Source organism: Pinus tabuliformis, chromosome 9, assembly GCF_031772625.1.
Source record: "Pinus tabuliformis cultivar Carrire ecotype Pingquan chromosome 9, CPIR1, whole genome shotgun sequence".
Lineage (NCBI taxonomy): Eukaryota > Viridiplantae > Streptophyta > Pinopsida > Pinales > Pinaceae > Pinus > Pinus tabuliformis.
In genome coordinates this window covers 1,746,660,421-1,746,676,367 of record NC_142307.1, presented here as the reverse complement: position 1 = coordinate 1,746,676,367, position 15,947 = coordinate 1,746,660,421, and the positions used below count along the sequence as shown (strand labels likewise).

General features: G+C 38.4%; 1 protein-coding gene across 1 annotated transcript in view; it reads left to right on the top strand.

Annotated features, from left to right (window-relative positions):
* LOC149155691 (ras-related protein RABH1e-like) overlaps positions 1–15,947 on the top strand; it is a 224,987-nt gene that overhangs the window by 152,444 nt on the left and 56,596 nt on the right. Inside the window, exon 5 of the mRNA XM_089441074.1 lies at positions 14,329–14,419. Coding sequence (XP_089297200.1) covers positions 14,329–14,419 — 91 coding nt within the window. The remainder of the gene's footprint in view (positions 1–14,328; positions 14,420–15,947) is intronic.

The window sequence follows — 15,947 nt, the reverse complement described above, 5'->3', positions numbered from 1 at the left end:
AGTCTTTCAACCACAGAAAGGGGGGGTGCGGCACCACCACCCGATTTATTTTCACCAATACTTTCAAGTGTGGAGTATGCCTAGCATTCCATACTTAGTTTATTTTTCACTTTCTAAGTATAAAATTCATAAGCACAACAGAAATATTCATTTACATATCTTTCATCATCATTATTACTTTACACATATGCATAACGGAAATATAATGGGAGGGGAAACTCCCTGAATATGAGTCTGCCCACAATAATAATGACAATATTTCAATTATACAAAATCAACTCTTGGAGAGCAACCTCAACTTCCCGCTCACAAAAACAGTTAAATTTCACAAGTCGGTGTTATGAAACCATCTCACAAAAAGATAGAAAAGATAGATCAATGCCTTAGAATTCAGCCTCTTCGCGGGGGCAACCTCCTTTACATTACATAAATGAAAAATTCCTGGATGATTCAAATGACAAAACCTCCTTTCAATATATAGGAGTCTAAGGAGTCACAATATAACCCAGCTGACCTAACAATAATAATATAAAGCCACAAAAATAACAATAGAGGGATTCTATGGGGCACAGTAATAACAATATGGGGACAATAGGGGCACAACAATATTAATAAGGGATACAACTACAATAGAAATGGGGTAATCACTAGTATTATAGGGACCTAACGTGCCCCTCCTTCAAAAAAGTATTGTCCTCAACTCTTTAGTGGTTCTGGATGCTTCTGTATAAAATTTTCATCCTCCCATGTGGAATCTTTAGCAGATAAGTTCTTCCACTTGATAAGATACTCCGAAGTTGATCGATTTCGTAGCTGTCGAGTTCTTGTTTTTGTAACTGCTTCCGGTTCCAATATAATTTTTCCTTCCTCGTCAAGTTCTAGCAATATTGTTTGAATTAGGAGCTTGGTTCCTATAACCTTCTTTAAACATGAAACATGGAAAACTGGGTGCAATAGAGAAGTTGCAGGAAGCTCCAATTTGTAAGCCATCGTACCAATCTTTTGCAACACCTTGTACGGACCATAATACTTTGGTGATAATGTATTATCCTTCTTAGCTTGCTTGAGGGACATTTGCTTATATGGTTGTAGCCGTAGGAATAGCCAATCACCTACATCAAAACATCTTTCGTTGCGATGTTGATTTGCCTGTTGTTTCATTTTATTCTGTGCCAACACGAGGTTATCCTTTAAGAGTTGGAGGACTTGTTGTTGATGTTCGAAGTGATGTTCCACTACTTGAACCTTAGAATTTTCTCTTAAATATGATGTGATGGATGGTGGTTGATGTCCATAAAGTGCCATAAATGGGATCATTTTTGTTGCTGTATGGAAGGAAGTGTTATACCACCATTCAGCCAGAGGCAACCATTTGACGCATTGTGTTTGTTTATCAGATACAAAGCAACAAAGATATCCTTCCAAAAATTTGTTTACTATCTCAGTTTGCCCATCAGATTGAGGATGATAAGATGAGCTATGAGCGAACTAAGTACCAAGACAAGAAAATAATTTTGTCCAAAAATTTCCAGTGAAAATGCGATCTATGTCACTTACAATAATCTTTGGGCTTCCATGTAGCTTTTGAATTGTTTCCATAAATGCAGTAGAAACTCTACTGGATTTAAATGGATGTGATAATGCACAAAAGTGTGCATACTTGGTAAGTCTGTCAACTACCACCATGATGACAATCTTTCTCTTAGGCTTGGGTAAACCTGTGATATAATCCGTTGAAACCTCCTCCCAACGTTGGCTCGGAATGGATAAAGGTTGCAATAGACCTGATGTCTTAATTGATTCAACTTTATTTTGTTCGCAAACCAAACATTCTGCCACAAAATTTTGAATATCTGATTTAAGGCCACCCCAAAAAAATTCCTTCTTAACACTGTGGTAAGATTTTAAAAATCCTAAGTGCCCTCCTAAGGGAGAAGTGTTCAATTCCATAAGAATATTTTGTTTTAGTTGGGAATTCTTACTTAGGTATAAGCGATCTTTGTACCATAACGAATCATTTTGCCAGCTAAATGTATCAGATGTGATGGAATCTTGTTGTAACTTTCTAATAAGTGCCCACACTTCTTCATCATTCTTCCATTCCTCCCTTTCTTTGTTTATCCAATCTGGTTGGATAATAGAAATGGTGCACAACAATACTTCCACATCCTCATCCTTTCTTAAGAGTGCATCTACCACCACATTTTGCTTCCCTTTTTTGTAGATGATTTCAAAGTCATAACCCAACATCTTTGTGACCCACTTTTGTTGCTCTTCAGAGGATAATATTTGTTCTAAGAAGTGTTTCAGGCTATCATCATCTATTTTTACCTTGAAGCGTCTTCCCATTAGGTAGGGTCACCATTTCTTAAGTGAATGGTGTATTGCCAACATTTCCTTCTCATAAATAGCTTTGTGTAAAAAATTTCCCTTCATTGGATGACTTTCAAAAGAAATGGGTCTTTCATCTTGCATTAAAACAACACCACTTCCATTTCCTAAAGCATCGCATTCCACAATAAAGGTTTTTGTGAAGTCCGGTGTAGCTAAGACCGGTGCTTGGCACATTGCCTCTTTAAGGTATTCGAAGGCCTTTGTTGTTCTTGGAGTCCATGAAAATGCATCTTTCTTTAATAATGTTGTTAGAGGTGTTGTTATTCTCCCATAATTCTTAACAAACTTTCGATAATAACCTGTCAACCCAAGAAATCCTCGCAGATGCTTTATGGATGTGGGGATTTTGCATTCCTTAATGGCTTTAATTTTGCTAGGGTCTACCTTAACTCCTTCATGAGATACAATATGATCCAGATATTCCACCTCTTGTACTCCAAAGAAGCATTTGGATCTTTTTTCATATAATCGTTTCTCCTCCAATAGTTGTAGCACCCTGTCAACATGTTCAACATGATCCTTCCAAGAGTTATTGTGTATTAGTAGATCATCAAAAAATACTAACACAAATTTTCTAAGGAAGGGTTTAAAAATGGAATTCATCAAACCTTGAAATGTAGAAGGTGCATTAATAAGGCCAAAAGGCATGACCAAAATTTCATAATGACCCTCATGAGTTCTAAATGATGTTTTTGGAATGTCTTCAGTCTCATTTTAATTTGATGATATCCTGAACAAAGATCCAACTTGCAAAAGTAAGTTGATCCATGCAATTCATCCAGTAATTCATCAATGACAGGAATGGGAAACTTATCTTTAATAGTGAGCTTGTTGAGCTCCCTATAATCCGGACACATGCGCCATGATCCATCCTTCTTGTGCATCAATACTACTAGAGCAGAGAAGGAACTTTGACTAGGTTGAATTATACCCGCCTCTAGCATTTCTGCAACCATACGTTCAATTTCACTCTTTTGGGCATAGGGATATCTATACGGCCTGATGTTTGGAGGAACACTTCCTGGAATAAGATGAATAGCATGATCATGATCACGAATAGGTGGTAGACCTTTGGGAGTCTCAAATACCTTGGAATGATTGTCCAAGACTTTTTGGAGATCTGGAGAAATAGATGATTCCAATGTGGAAACATCTAGTGAACATAATTGTGCAATTACAGCTCTTTGTTCCTTTTCTAGAAGCTTTGTCATACCGTTAGAGCTTATTATCTTTCCCGGTTTCCCTGCAATACCCCTTAATTCAACTTCCTTTCGTTCCACAAAAAATTTCATGAAAAGTTCTTGAAAATTAAAAGCTGTTGTACCCAAGGATTGTAGCCATTGGACTCCTAGTACAACATCAGCACCTCCCATTGGAATGGAAAGCATTGGGATATTCAATACATATTCTCTTATGTATAGCTTGATATTATGGCGCTTTCTAGAGCAATTTATCATTCCTCCATTTGCAGCCATCACTTGACACTCTGGTGTTGGATATAGGAAACAATTCAATTCTTTTGCTATCTTACAATGAATAAAATTGTGGGTACTTCCTGAATCAATCAACACTATTACCTTTTTATTCTTGATTTGTCCTTCTATCTTGATGGTTTGAGGAGTGGTAATTCCAACCAATGCATTACAAGATATCGTAGGATTCATTTCTTCTTTATCTAGGCTCTGTTCCTGGAGTATATCCTCTTCTTTTGACCTTTCTTTCTCCTTTTCTTCTTCCTCTTCACAATCGATGTAGAATAATTTCTTCTCAGCACACTTATGACCTTTAGTGTATTTTCTATCACAACTATAACAAAGTGCTTTTGCTCTTTTTTCTTCCAATTGTTATGGTGTCAACCTTATAGGTTGTGGAAGACTAGGGGCAACAACACTTCCATATTTATAGTTGTGAGTGGGACGCTTCCTAGTTGCCATAATTTTGCTTTCCATTTTTCTTGCTAACCTGAATGCCTTCTCTAATGAATCAGGTTCCCAAAGGTGAACATCATGTTGGATATTATCCTTTAAAGTCCCTATGAACACATCAATCCTATGCTCCTCTGGAATATTTTTTACCCTTATGTTCATTTTTTGGAACTCCTCAATGTGCTCCATTATTGAACCCTTTTGTTTGAGACTTATCAATTGGATAAAAAAAGTGTTGCCTTTTGTATCCTCATAATGTGCTGTCAATTCTTCCGTAAAAATTGCCCAAGTGATAATTTGTTTACGAGAGCAAAGCCATTGATACCATACAAACTGATTTGGTTCCAAATATAAAGTTGCAATACTTACCTTTTGTGTGTTTTGCACATTATTGAGATCGAAAAATTGCTCCATTTGTAATATCCATGTTGCGGGATCCTTTCCATCAAACTTTCTCATATCGATTTTTGGAATATGGTGGGTCTTCGGTCCAACATTAGATTCTATGAAATCATGATTAACATTTCTTTTGTTCTCATCATGAGTTTCCTTTACTACCCTTTCACCATTAGTAAGCATTTCTTGTAGAAACTTTGTCAAATCTGTCTTGAAATCTTTCATGCCTATCTTCAAATCTATCTTCAAATCATCCATCTTAGCTTCCATGCCATTCATCTTAGCTTCCACGCCCTTTATCTTAGATTCCATGCCATTTATATTAGATTCCATGCCATTTATCTTAGCTTCTATTAGCTTTTGTGAGAGTGACATTTGTTGCACTTGGTCTTGTAATTTTGATATATCATGTAGCATTTCTTCCTCCTTTTCATGTGTCATGCTAGCGCTTTCAGGTTGCTTACTAGGTGTTTGCATTTTCTTTCCTCGGGGCATCAATTACCGATAATAATGCTCTACTATGCCCTTTGAATTATTCAAAATAATTTTTCAAATCAAGTTTAAGAAAAAATTTAAAAAAATCTACACACCTTTTTTCACTTTGTAGGAGCTTGAAATTGCCTTTGATGTATCTCTGTAATTTTGGATCATCTAGTTCTGAAATTGAAACTTGCGGTAGTCCTCTGTGTCCTCTTTCCAATGCCACCAGTCTGATCCAAATTGGATTCTCCAAGGAAGAGTTATGCCAAATCTCCCACAGTGAGCTGATTATAGACTAGTTCAATAGAGCGAACTTGTACAATGTTCCACGAGTCACTATTTCAACCTTTTTCTTTGAAAAATATATGCAAGAAACTACAGTCCGTACTCCTTTTGTAACTTCTTACGGAATTTCAATCCGATGCTCAGAGAGAAGGTTATGACGATTTTCCCCAGGTCACTTGTTTGGAATGTAATTCAGGAGTCTACAAAAATACCAACTTCCTTAGATCATATCTCCACAAATATAGTGCGAAAAGCTCTAAAATTTGGATCCAAGGTTCAGTGCGATTTCTACTCAAATGGATTTTTTTTTTTAGCTTCTAAAATGTCGTAGAAAAAAAGTTATAGCGAAAATGCCACGATCACCTATTTGGAGCAGCGAAACCCTAGAATCCAAATCTCCGATCCCAAATGTTATGGAACCAGCTCACAAAAGGATAGAAAAGATATATCAATGCCTTAGAATTCATGGTCTTCGAGGGGACAACCTCCTTTACATTACATAAATGAACAATTCTTGGATGATTCAAATGACAAAACCTCCTTTCTGTATATAGGAGTCTAAGGAGTCACAATATAACCCAGCTGACCTAACAATAATAATATAAAGCCACAAAAATAACAATAGAGGGATTTTATGGGGCACAATAATAACAATATGGGGACAATAGGGGCACAACAACATTAATAAGGGATACAACAACAATAGTAATGGGGTAATCACTAGTATTATAGGGACCTAACAGTCAGCTTGCACCTCGTGCAGCCTACCCGAACTGTCATTTCGAGGGCCCGCCCTTCACTGGGTCAGGTTTCCCAACACATCGGGTAGAGGTGCCCGCGCCCGGGTCGCCCTCCGCACCAATCGTCGTTCAGTTATTCAGCAATGCTCGTGGTCTACCCATGCGCCCACCTTCGTTCAACATGCCTGCCGAACTCACCACCGTACAGACCTGCCCATGGCGTGTCACCCACCCAGTGCACACCTGCAGTTCACCTGAACACCCTCCATTTACTCCTACCGTAGGCGCAATGCCCAACCGGGTTGCCTACTCAGCTCACTCAACTTTCTACAGGTCCACCGCCCAACCAGGGGTTGCCCTACCCGACTTGTCACGACGCCCACCTATTAACACTTCGCCCACCTACCACACTGTTCGCCCACTTACTTACCCCCCTACAGCTCGTCCACTCGCCCGCCTGCCTGCGGCTCGTCCGCCCACTTGCCTAGCCGACTGCGGTTCATCCACCCACCTGACCTGCCTGTCGTTGTCTTCCCGCCCAACTTGCCTACGGCCTAACCCATTTAGCACTTCTGGAACTTGTTCACTTTAACTTGGTGCTTCAGTGAAGGTATCTGCTTGCATCTTTCCCTTTGCCTTATGCACCCAACTCCTGCAACTCGGCTATCACCTTAGCTCGATTGTGTTAGACTTGTAAGACTTGAATGAATGCCTTCTCCCATCCACACGGTCACCTATATATACCAACCTCCATGATTAAGTCATGGGTTGGCCTGCTCAGGCGGACCTGCCTATTCGGCCAACTCGCTTGCTTCAGTACGTCGACTCGCCTGGTATCAGGCGACCTTCGTGAAGTTCGCCATAGTTAGCCGAATTTCCAATTCTCAGTTTTTCGACACCTCCATTGGCTCATCGCGCTCATGCCCCGGGAACCTTTAACTGACCGTCCCAGTTCATTGCACTTCTCCAACTCGTCCCATCATCGCAACGAAACGTCACAACCAACGCGCCAGCTCACCGATTTGTCGCATCCACTGAGTCGTTGCTCACCTATCTCGTCACACATAAGCAGGAGCATTCACCCAACTCGTCGCACATCGCATCCGCGACTCGTGGGCTTGACATACTCCCTAACTCTAAATGGTTTTTGTCCTCAACAGATATCCATCCTAGCAACCATCTATTGCCAAGACCATCAAACCACACAAACCGTGTGGATGGGTAATCCAGATGTATCCACCTCTCGACCTGCCTTACGCCTTAGATATGCCAAACTTTGTAAGGAATCATGTGCTGGTACCCCTAATGTCGGTGACTAGTTGGGTAGCTAATCTAACCATGCATCACCTCCATAAGAACTCATGCCCCTACATCATCATGACTCTCCACTGCATGTTATCTATCAATTTGTGTCATCTCACCCGTAGATCCCTGCTCAAAATGTTGGAGACTTACTGCCATGAGCAGCTAACAATGAGCCTCATCTCCATGGTAGTCTAAGAAGATAAGGAGGGAGTAGAGCCTGAAGGCTCTCCCTCACTAACCAATTCAATCTTAAACATTCAGTCTAACATCGTCATCATCATCATCATCCTCCACTGCCTCTAGGCTCCTAGATAGATTCAATATACTATCAGACGGTGTCCTGACAATCTGTGACTTCTTCATAAGCTTTGCCTCCGCAACAGACAATCACTTATACACTTCCGCATCTCGCTTCTCATTCGCCATATTAATTCTTGTCAGTTTACGCTCGCCCTTTGTAATTGCCACGATCGGAACACCGATAGGTACATCCTCTCGTCCGTTGTAAATGTACAGTTTCTTCATATGGGGAACAACCATAGCTTGAAATTTCTTCATGAAATCCATGCCTAGTACAGCCTCATAGTCATCTATCTACACTACAGTGAAATTGACCTTCCCTATCCATTCACCAATTGTCACATCCACTTTCTCAGCTACACCGATCACAGAATCTGGAGGAGAATTCACTGCCTTCATTTGTGCATGCACCGGTAAAAACTTTAGTCCAATCCTTCTCGCAGTATCCTCTATCCTCATTCATAAAGTTGTGAGTTTCCCCACTATCCAACATAGTGAGTACAACACCACTCCCAACTTTTATCTTGACATACTCTAACTTGTTTCTTTCTGGATCTCTTCGTGAGACAACTTCTGTAGCCACTGCAGCTCCTAGAATTTGCATGACCCACACATAAGTCTCTTCGTTCTTCTTCGCATTGGATTGTGCTATGGCAACCACTTTTGGTCTTGAAGGACAATTATTCACTATATGTGGTTCCTCACATATCCAACACTTCAACGATTTCTTTGTCTTCATCTTATCATGCGATTTCGAAGATTCCTCCTCTGTAGACTTTTCTTTGGGTTTGTCAGTCTTTTTCTTCTTCTCTTCAGTTCCTTCATCATAGTGCTCTACCAAGCGATCCACAGCAGTAAATGCTTCTTCAAGTGTTTTTATATTTTTCCTCTTCACTTCATTGCATGCCCAAGGTTTCAACCCTATGATAAAAGTGAACACCTTGTCCCTTTCCACCATGTCGGGAAGTTCCAAAACTACACTTGAGAACTCTCGTTGATAAGCTTGTAGACTCCCTATTTGCTTTATATATTTTATCTTCATCCTTGCATCCCATGTTTTGTCTTGTGGACTAAAAAGAGTTTGCAAAGCCTTCTTCATTTCATCCCACAAAGTGATTTCTGCAGCATTTCCATTGGCAATTTGGTCCATCCTTCTTCGTCACCACATCTTAGCATCCTTTGTCAAGAACTGAGCAGCTACCTTGACTTTGGTTTCCTCATCGGACATCCCCAAACGCTCCAAGTATTGTTCCATGTCCCATAGAAAGTTACCAAGAGTTTTTGCACTCCTTGTCCCGTCATAACAATCTAGTTCCTTGACGTTCACATGAGCCACCCCTCCACCTGAGTTGCTCTCCACAACCTTCTTCGAAACCACAATCTCATTATGAGCATCATCAAGATCTTTCTGCAATTTCAAGATTTCTACCAAACCTTGATCTCTTACTTCACCGATCTCTTTAACCTCCTTTTCCGTTTGTATAAATTGCCATTTAGTATAGTTGTACTGGACTTTGAGGTCTTCAAGCTCCCCTTTCACCTTTGCATAGCCTTCCCGAACTTCAATGTTCTCAGCCTTCATCAAAGCCATGTCAGACGCCAACTCCTCCATTCGATCCAATACCTTGTCCAAGAAAGCATCCCTAACATCCTTGCCAGATTCACCCGTCACTACCTGAGGTTATTCTATTATCTCGGCTATCTTCTTTCTTTGTAGTCTAGTATAGACCATAAACTGATATTACCTGCAAAATTGAATCACCTGTCATGAAGTATAGCTCCTCGTCAAGTATTCAGGGCTCTGATGCCACCTGTCGTGCCCCTACCGAGGCGGTATTCTTTCAACCGCAGAAATTCGGGTGCAGCACCACCACCCGATTTCTTTTCACCAATACTTTCAAGTGTGGACTATTCCTAAAAATTCCATACATAGTTTATTTTTCACTTTCTAAGTATAAACATTAATAAGCACAACGAAAAAATTCATTTACATATCTTTCATCATCATTATTACTTTACACATATGCACAACAGAAATATAATGGGAGGGGCAACTCCCTGAAGATGACTCTACCCACAATAATAATGGCAATAGTTCAATTATAGAAAATCAGCGCTTGGAGACGAACCCCAAATTCCTACTCACAAAAATAGTTAAATTTCACAAGTCAACTTTCACCTCATGCAACCTACCAAAATTGTCGTTTGGAGCTCCTGCCCTTCACCAAGTCGGGTCGTGCAACACACAGAAAAGAGACACCTACACCCGGTTCGCCCTCTGCACCAACCGTTGTTCAGTTGTTCAACAAAACTCACGGTCTGCTCACATGCCCACCTCTGTTCAACACCGCCTACCGAACTCACCACCATGCAGACCTGCCCATGGTGTGTCGCCCACCTAGCGCACACCTGTAGTCCGCCTGATCATTCAATTGTTGTTTCGCTCATTTTGTGTTGCTCGAATGCCCTACGTTTAATCCTGCTACAGGCGCACTACCCACTCGAGTCGCCTACCTAGCTCGCTCAACTTGCCGCAGGCACATCGGCCAACCGAGGGTCGCCCTGCCTAACTCGTCGCGACACCCACCCGTTAACACTTTGTCCTCTTACTGTGTTGTCCGTCCGCCTGCTCACTCGCCTGCCTACAGCTCATCCAACTGCTTGCCTACCCACCCGCTATTTCTTCGGTCACTCGACCTTCCTGCAATTGTCCGCCCACTAGACCTACCTGCAGCCTAACCTGTTCAACACTTTTGCGGCCCATTCAGTTCGGCTTAGTGCTTTGTCTAGGTACTCACCTACACCTTGTCCTTCACCTTATGCGCCCAACTCCAGAAACTTTCCTATCACCTTAGCTCGCTTGTGTTAGACTTGTAAGACTTGAATGGATGCCTTCTCCAATCCACACAGTCGCCTATATATACCAACAACCATGGATAACTCATGGGTCAGCCTACCCAGGCCGATCTACCCATTGGGACAACTCGCCTTCACCAGCATGTCGACTTGCCCACTTCGCACGTCGGCTCACGTACACTATCGCCCCATTGGGTCTATTAGCCCCTGAGGTGTAGTGCTACTACTTTTAGTGGAAATGTCCCCTGTTTTAGCTCTGACGACCACGTCTCCTCTTGCTCCACTTTGGCCATAAGCCGGACTTCAAAAATATTACTCTCGCATCTATAATTGTATCAGGTCCTGATCCAAATATGCTCTCTAAGTCTTCAAAATCTCGTAAAATCACGCCAAAGATCAAAACAATCGCATGAGAAGAGCCCTTAGAATGGTGGAGAAACACTATCGGGAGGCCAAAAACACGTAAAATTAGTGAGAAACAGAGTTTCGAAGACATAAACAAGTGAAGGCATAGTAGCTGTTATATCTGGCCGATCAACGGTCCAGATTTGATCGGAAAATCATAATCAGTAACCACAATAAAGCGCTTACAACGGCCCGGGGCTATCGCAATATGCGAGTGTGATAATCACATCGTGATATCGCAATTGGAGAAACATTATGGAGTGGGGCCTATACCCATACATGTATGCGATGCGATTAGCCGGATCCGATGGCTATATAAGCATTATTGCATAGATTTTGAGATCCGCCAAAAGGGGTTTTTTAATGTATTTTCACATATTTCATTATTTAAAGAAATACAAAGAAACAACGTCGATACGACAAGACCCGGACCTGAAAGGGTTTGTGAAGAGAAATATATAATATTTGAAGTTTGGAGGGAGCCAATTTTCATGTTATTTTCACGACTTTTAACGTATTTTTAAAATACAAAGGAGCAAGATCGAAGCGACTTGCGATAATGATGAGGATGGACCCGATTGAGGAATATACTGTATTTAAGGACTTTTGAAGTCCGGAAAGAACAGAATTTTGGTGGAATTTCACAGTGTTGCAACGTTTTTCTGTGTAAAACAGAAAACAGTTGTTTTTGGTATTCGAAAGAATTTCAAAGGCCCGAAAACCCATTCCGTTACAGAAAAGAGGCTGGGAGACATATGGCTAGAAGGGGAAAAAGCCATAGCACGACGCAGCCGAACCAACAGAAGTGATCATGGAGCTTCGCTAGCACAAGAGAGGTACCTGACAGCGCAACAAAATTACCAGAAATCATTTACTATGTTTGTTAAAAAGAAAGAGGGGATAGATTAATACCTCTCAAGCCTCAGAGGGTTCAAGAGCATTGTAAAAGGCCTATAAATAGCTGAAAGCTAGAAGGAACAGGGGTTCAACTTTTGGAGACTATGGATACTCTGTTCCTTCCAGTATCCCATCTTCATTCTAGTAATACAAGCTTCTTTTGCTGTTAAATGTTCAATTCTCGTTTTATCCTCTATTCTAAGCTTGCACTTGAATAGGTTATTCACGTTTTCTTATGTATCTAATACCAGATAACTGTCATCTTATCTCTACGTTGATAAATTATATTTGCAAGATTCATTTACTTTCTGTAGCTTGCCATTCATATGTGTTTATGTATGCATCTCCTGGTACAGTTAGTATTCTCCATCTATCCATTGAATTTATAAACTATTGAGCGTTAGTGGACTAAAGCCTTGTAAAGTTGAGGGTGTTCATGCATGTCTTGAGTGAAAACAGAGTGGAAATAGTCATATGACTTGATCCAAACCCTAATACATTCCAATAGTTTAGAGAACGATATTGAAGATTTATATGTTACCAGGCATCTCTGAGCTACAACTTAGGAGAGTTTCCTGGAGTGCTAACAGGGTCCACATGCTAAACTTGCACGGTATAAGGCGACGTTCGCGAAGTTCGCCATACTTAGTCAAGTTTCCAATTCTCGGTTTTTCGACACCTCTATTGGCTCGTCACACTCGTGCCTCATGCACCTTTAACCGACCACCCTAGCTCGTCACACTTCTCCAACTCGTCCCATCGTTGGAACGAAACATCGCAACCAACGCGTTCGCTCACTGACTCGTCGCATCCACCGACTTGTCGCTCACCTGGCTAGTCGCACATAACTGGGAGCATTCACCCAGCTCGTTGCACATCGCATCCGCGACTTGTGGGCTTGACAAACCATGTCCAAAGTATGAACCACATTAAATGGTTCGAAAAATCGACCAAATCTTAATGGTGTGATTAATCCAAAAGACGTTTATTTACAATTAAAGATATCATTGGTAAATGTATAGATTTTATAGAAATCCATAAATATAAATGACTTACCTGAAAACCTTTTTACTATTATTATATATATATATATATATATATAATTTTAAAATTTATTGTTTTGAAAGAAAATAAAATATCTCTATATAATTTAATTTTTTCATAAGCTTCAAAATTATAATTTATATATATTAATTTAAAATAAATAAATTATTTAAAAAATATAATTTAATAATAATAAATTAAACTAACTAAAATGTTATTTAATTATTCTTTTTTCATTTACTTTGCATATGGTTGACTTATCTTTCTATAAGATTAATTTTGATGTTACACTAAAATCATTAAAAAGCAACTATTATGTGATTATTTCGAAAAAAAAATATCAATCCTTATGAATAATAGAGATCTAATTTGTATGGAAATTATTTTTAATTTTAACTTTATTATAATAATTACCTTATTTTCATATTTATATATCTTTAATAGACTCTTCATTTTGGTTTGATGGAGACCACTCTCTTGGCTTTGGTACCCCATACCATTTCTAATTGTAGTTTTTGGATTTAACCTTTAGGAAATATAAAAATAGTTTTCAAACAAAAATAAAATCTTTATATTATGTGTTTCACTTTGTTTCCTGTATTTTAACAATAATATTTGATTTTGATTATTTTTAATTTAATGTGTGTTTTTTCTTTTTTAAACATATTTTTTTTATATAAATTTTATTTAAAAGTATGAATTTTTTGTTTTCAAATAAATTGAATTATTAAATTCATAAGAATTAAATGTTTTTTATTTTTTTTAAATAATTAGATTATTAAATTTATAAATTAAAGATTTCATGATTTTTTTTTATACATTTAGAAATATATTTCAAATAATTAAAAACAACAACCTTGTCATGTCATATTCTATATATACATCTATAAAAAAATAAAAAAAATAAAAATCATCATTGAATTTATATATGAAAAAAAAAAAAATTATATATGAAAAAAAAATAACATCACTTCGATTTTTTTTTAATATATAAACATTTTCAACCACTTAACCTTTAAAAATTAATAAAATTATTTAACCGCATTTAAAATTAAAACATAAGATAAAGTTTTGAAAGGAACTCCAATATTTGTTTGAAGCTCTTCCTCCATCTACCAAGTCCCATATAGCATATGGAACCTGTTTAATAGTAGAGAGTATCTACGACAAGTCCATTTTTTATGGGCATCAAATTGTTTAGTGGCATTGAGTTCAAAATAATGTTGATACTATCGGCATGAATGCTTTTTTTAAGTTTATGATTTGTGGAGGTTTTAAGTTTATGACTTGCCATTGTTCAGGGAGGTTTCCACTGAAGAAGGAGAAATAAAAGCTAGGGAGAACGGTTTGATGTTCATTGAGACGAGTGCCAAAACGGGCTTTAATGTTAAGGTTTGTAAGGTCATTCCTGGCTTTAAATAATTTATCTAAGGTTTGTAATGATACTCTCGGTTTTAAATAGTTTATTTGTTTGAGTTCTCACTAATTGTATTCAAGTATTTCAAGTATTTCGGTTGAATTAAAATGAATTATTTATTAAATTTATATTTTAATTAATAAGTTAAGTATTTAAAATAATATTAATTTAAAAAAAAATGTTATTATAAATATTATTAATTATTAGATATTATTTGTTGGGATTTAATTAGTCATTCATTTATGACCATTTCCATGAGAGGTAGTCGTAACTGACTAATGTGTCATGATTTTTAAATAATCCACTTAGCACTCATTGCATCGGGTGATGACTCGATTTTAAATAGTTTATTTGCTTGAGTTCTCACTAATTGTATTCAATTATTTTGATTGAATTAAAATGAATTATTTATTAAATTTATATTTTAATTAATAATTTAAGTATTAAAAATAATATTAGTTTAAAAAAATGTTATTATAAATATTACTAATTATTAGATATCATTTTTTCAGATTCGACTACTTTAAGAAAGTCATTCAGTTATGACTATTTCCATGAGAGGTAGTCAGACTAATTTCTCATGATTTTTGAATAGTCCACTTAGCACGCATTGCATCAGCCATTTCCATGAGGGGTAGTCAGACTAATTTCTCATGATTTCTGAATAGTCCACTTAGCACTCATTGCATCGGGTGATGCTCACAGGGGTGAAGAAATGAAATTGAAACTAGTGAAATGAATCACATAGCGTCAATCATCACTTCCACTTCTGGGGCTTGCACCCGGTAACAAGGACATCCCAAGAGGTCACCCATCCCAGAACCCCTTTGGCTCAAGCGTGCTTAACTGTGTAGTTTTCCCCACAATCAAGCCCACTTAGTTTACTACCCCATTTGCAAAACCTTAGCAAATATTGTTCCTCATGAACCATTCAAGTAGAGCTCCCTTCCATAGTGCATTATATTAGATATCATTTTTTGGGATTCAACTGCGTTAAGAAAGTTATTCATCTATGACAATTTCCATGAGAGGTAGTCGTAACTCACTAATTTCTCATGATTTTTGAATCGTCTACTTAGCACTCATTGCATTGGGTAATTTCTCATGATTTTTGAATAGTCCACTTAGCACACATTGCATCGGATGATGCTCATAGGGGTGAAGAAATGGGATTGGAACTAGTGAATTGAATCACATAGCATCAATCATCACTTTTGGGGCTTGCACCCGCTAACCAGGACTTCTCGAGAGGTCATCCATCCCAGAACGCCTCTGGCTCAAGCACGCTTAACTGTGGAGTTTTCGCCACAATCAAGCCCACTTATGTAATTCAATCCCATTTCATCACCTCTATGAGCATCACCTGATGCTATGAGTGCTAAGTGGACTATTCAAAAATCATGAGAAATTAGTCAGTTATGACTACCTCTCATGGAAATGGTCATAGATGAATGACTTTCTTAATGCATTTCAATCCCAAAAGATGATATCTAATATAACGCA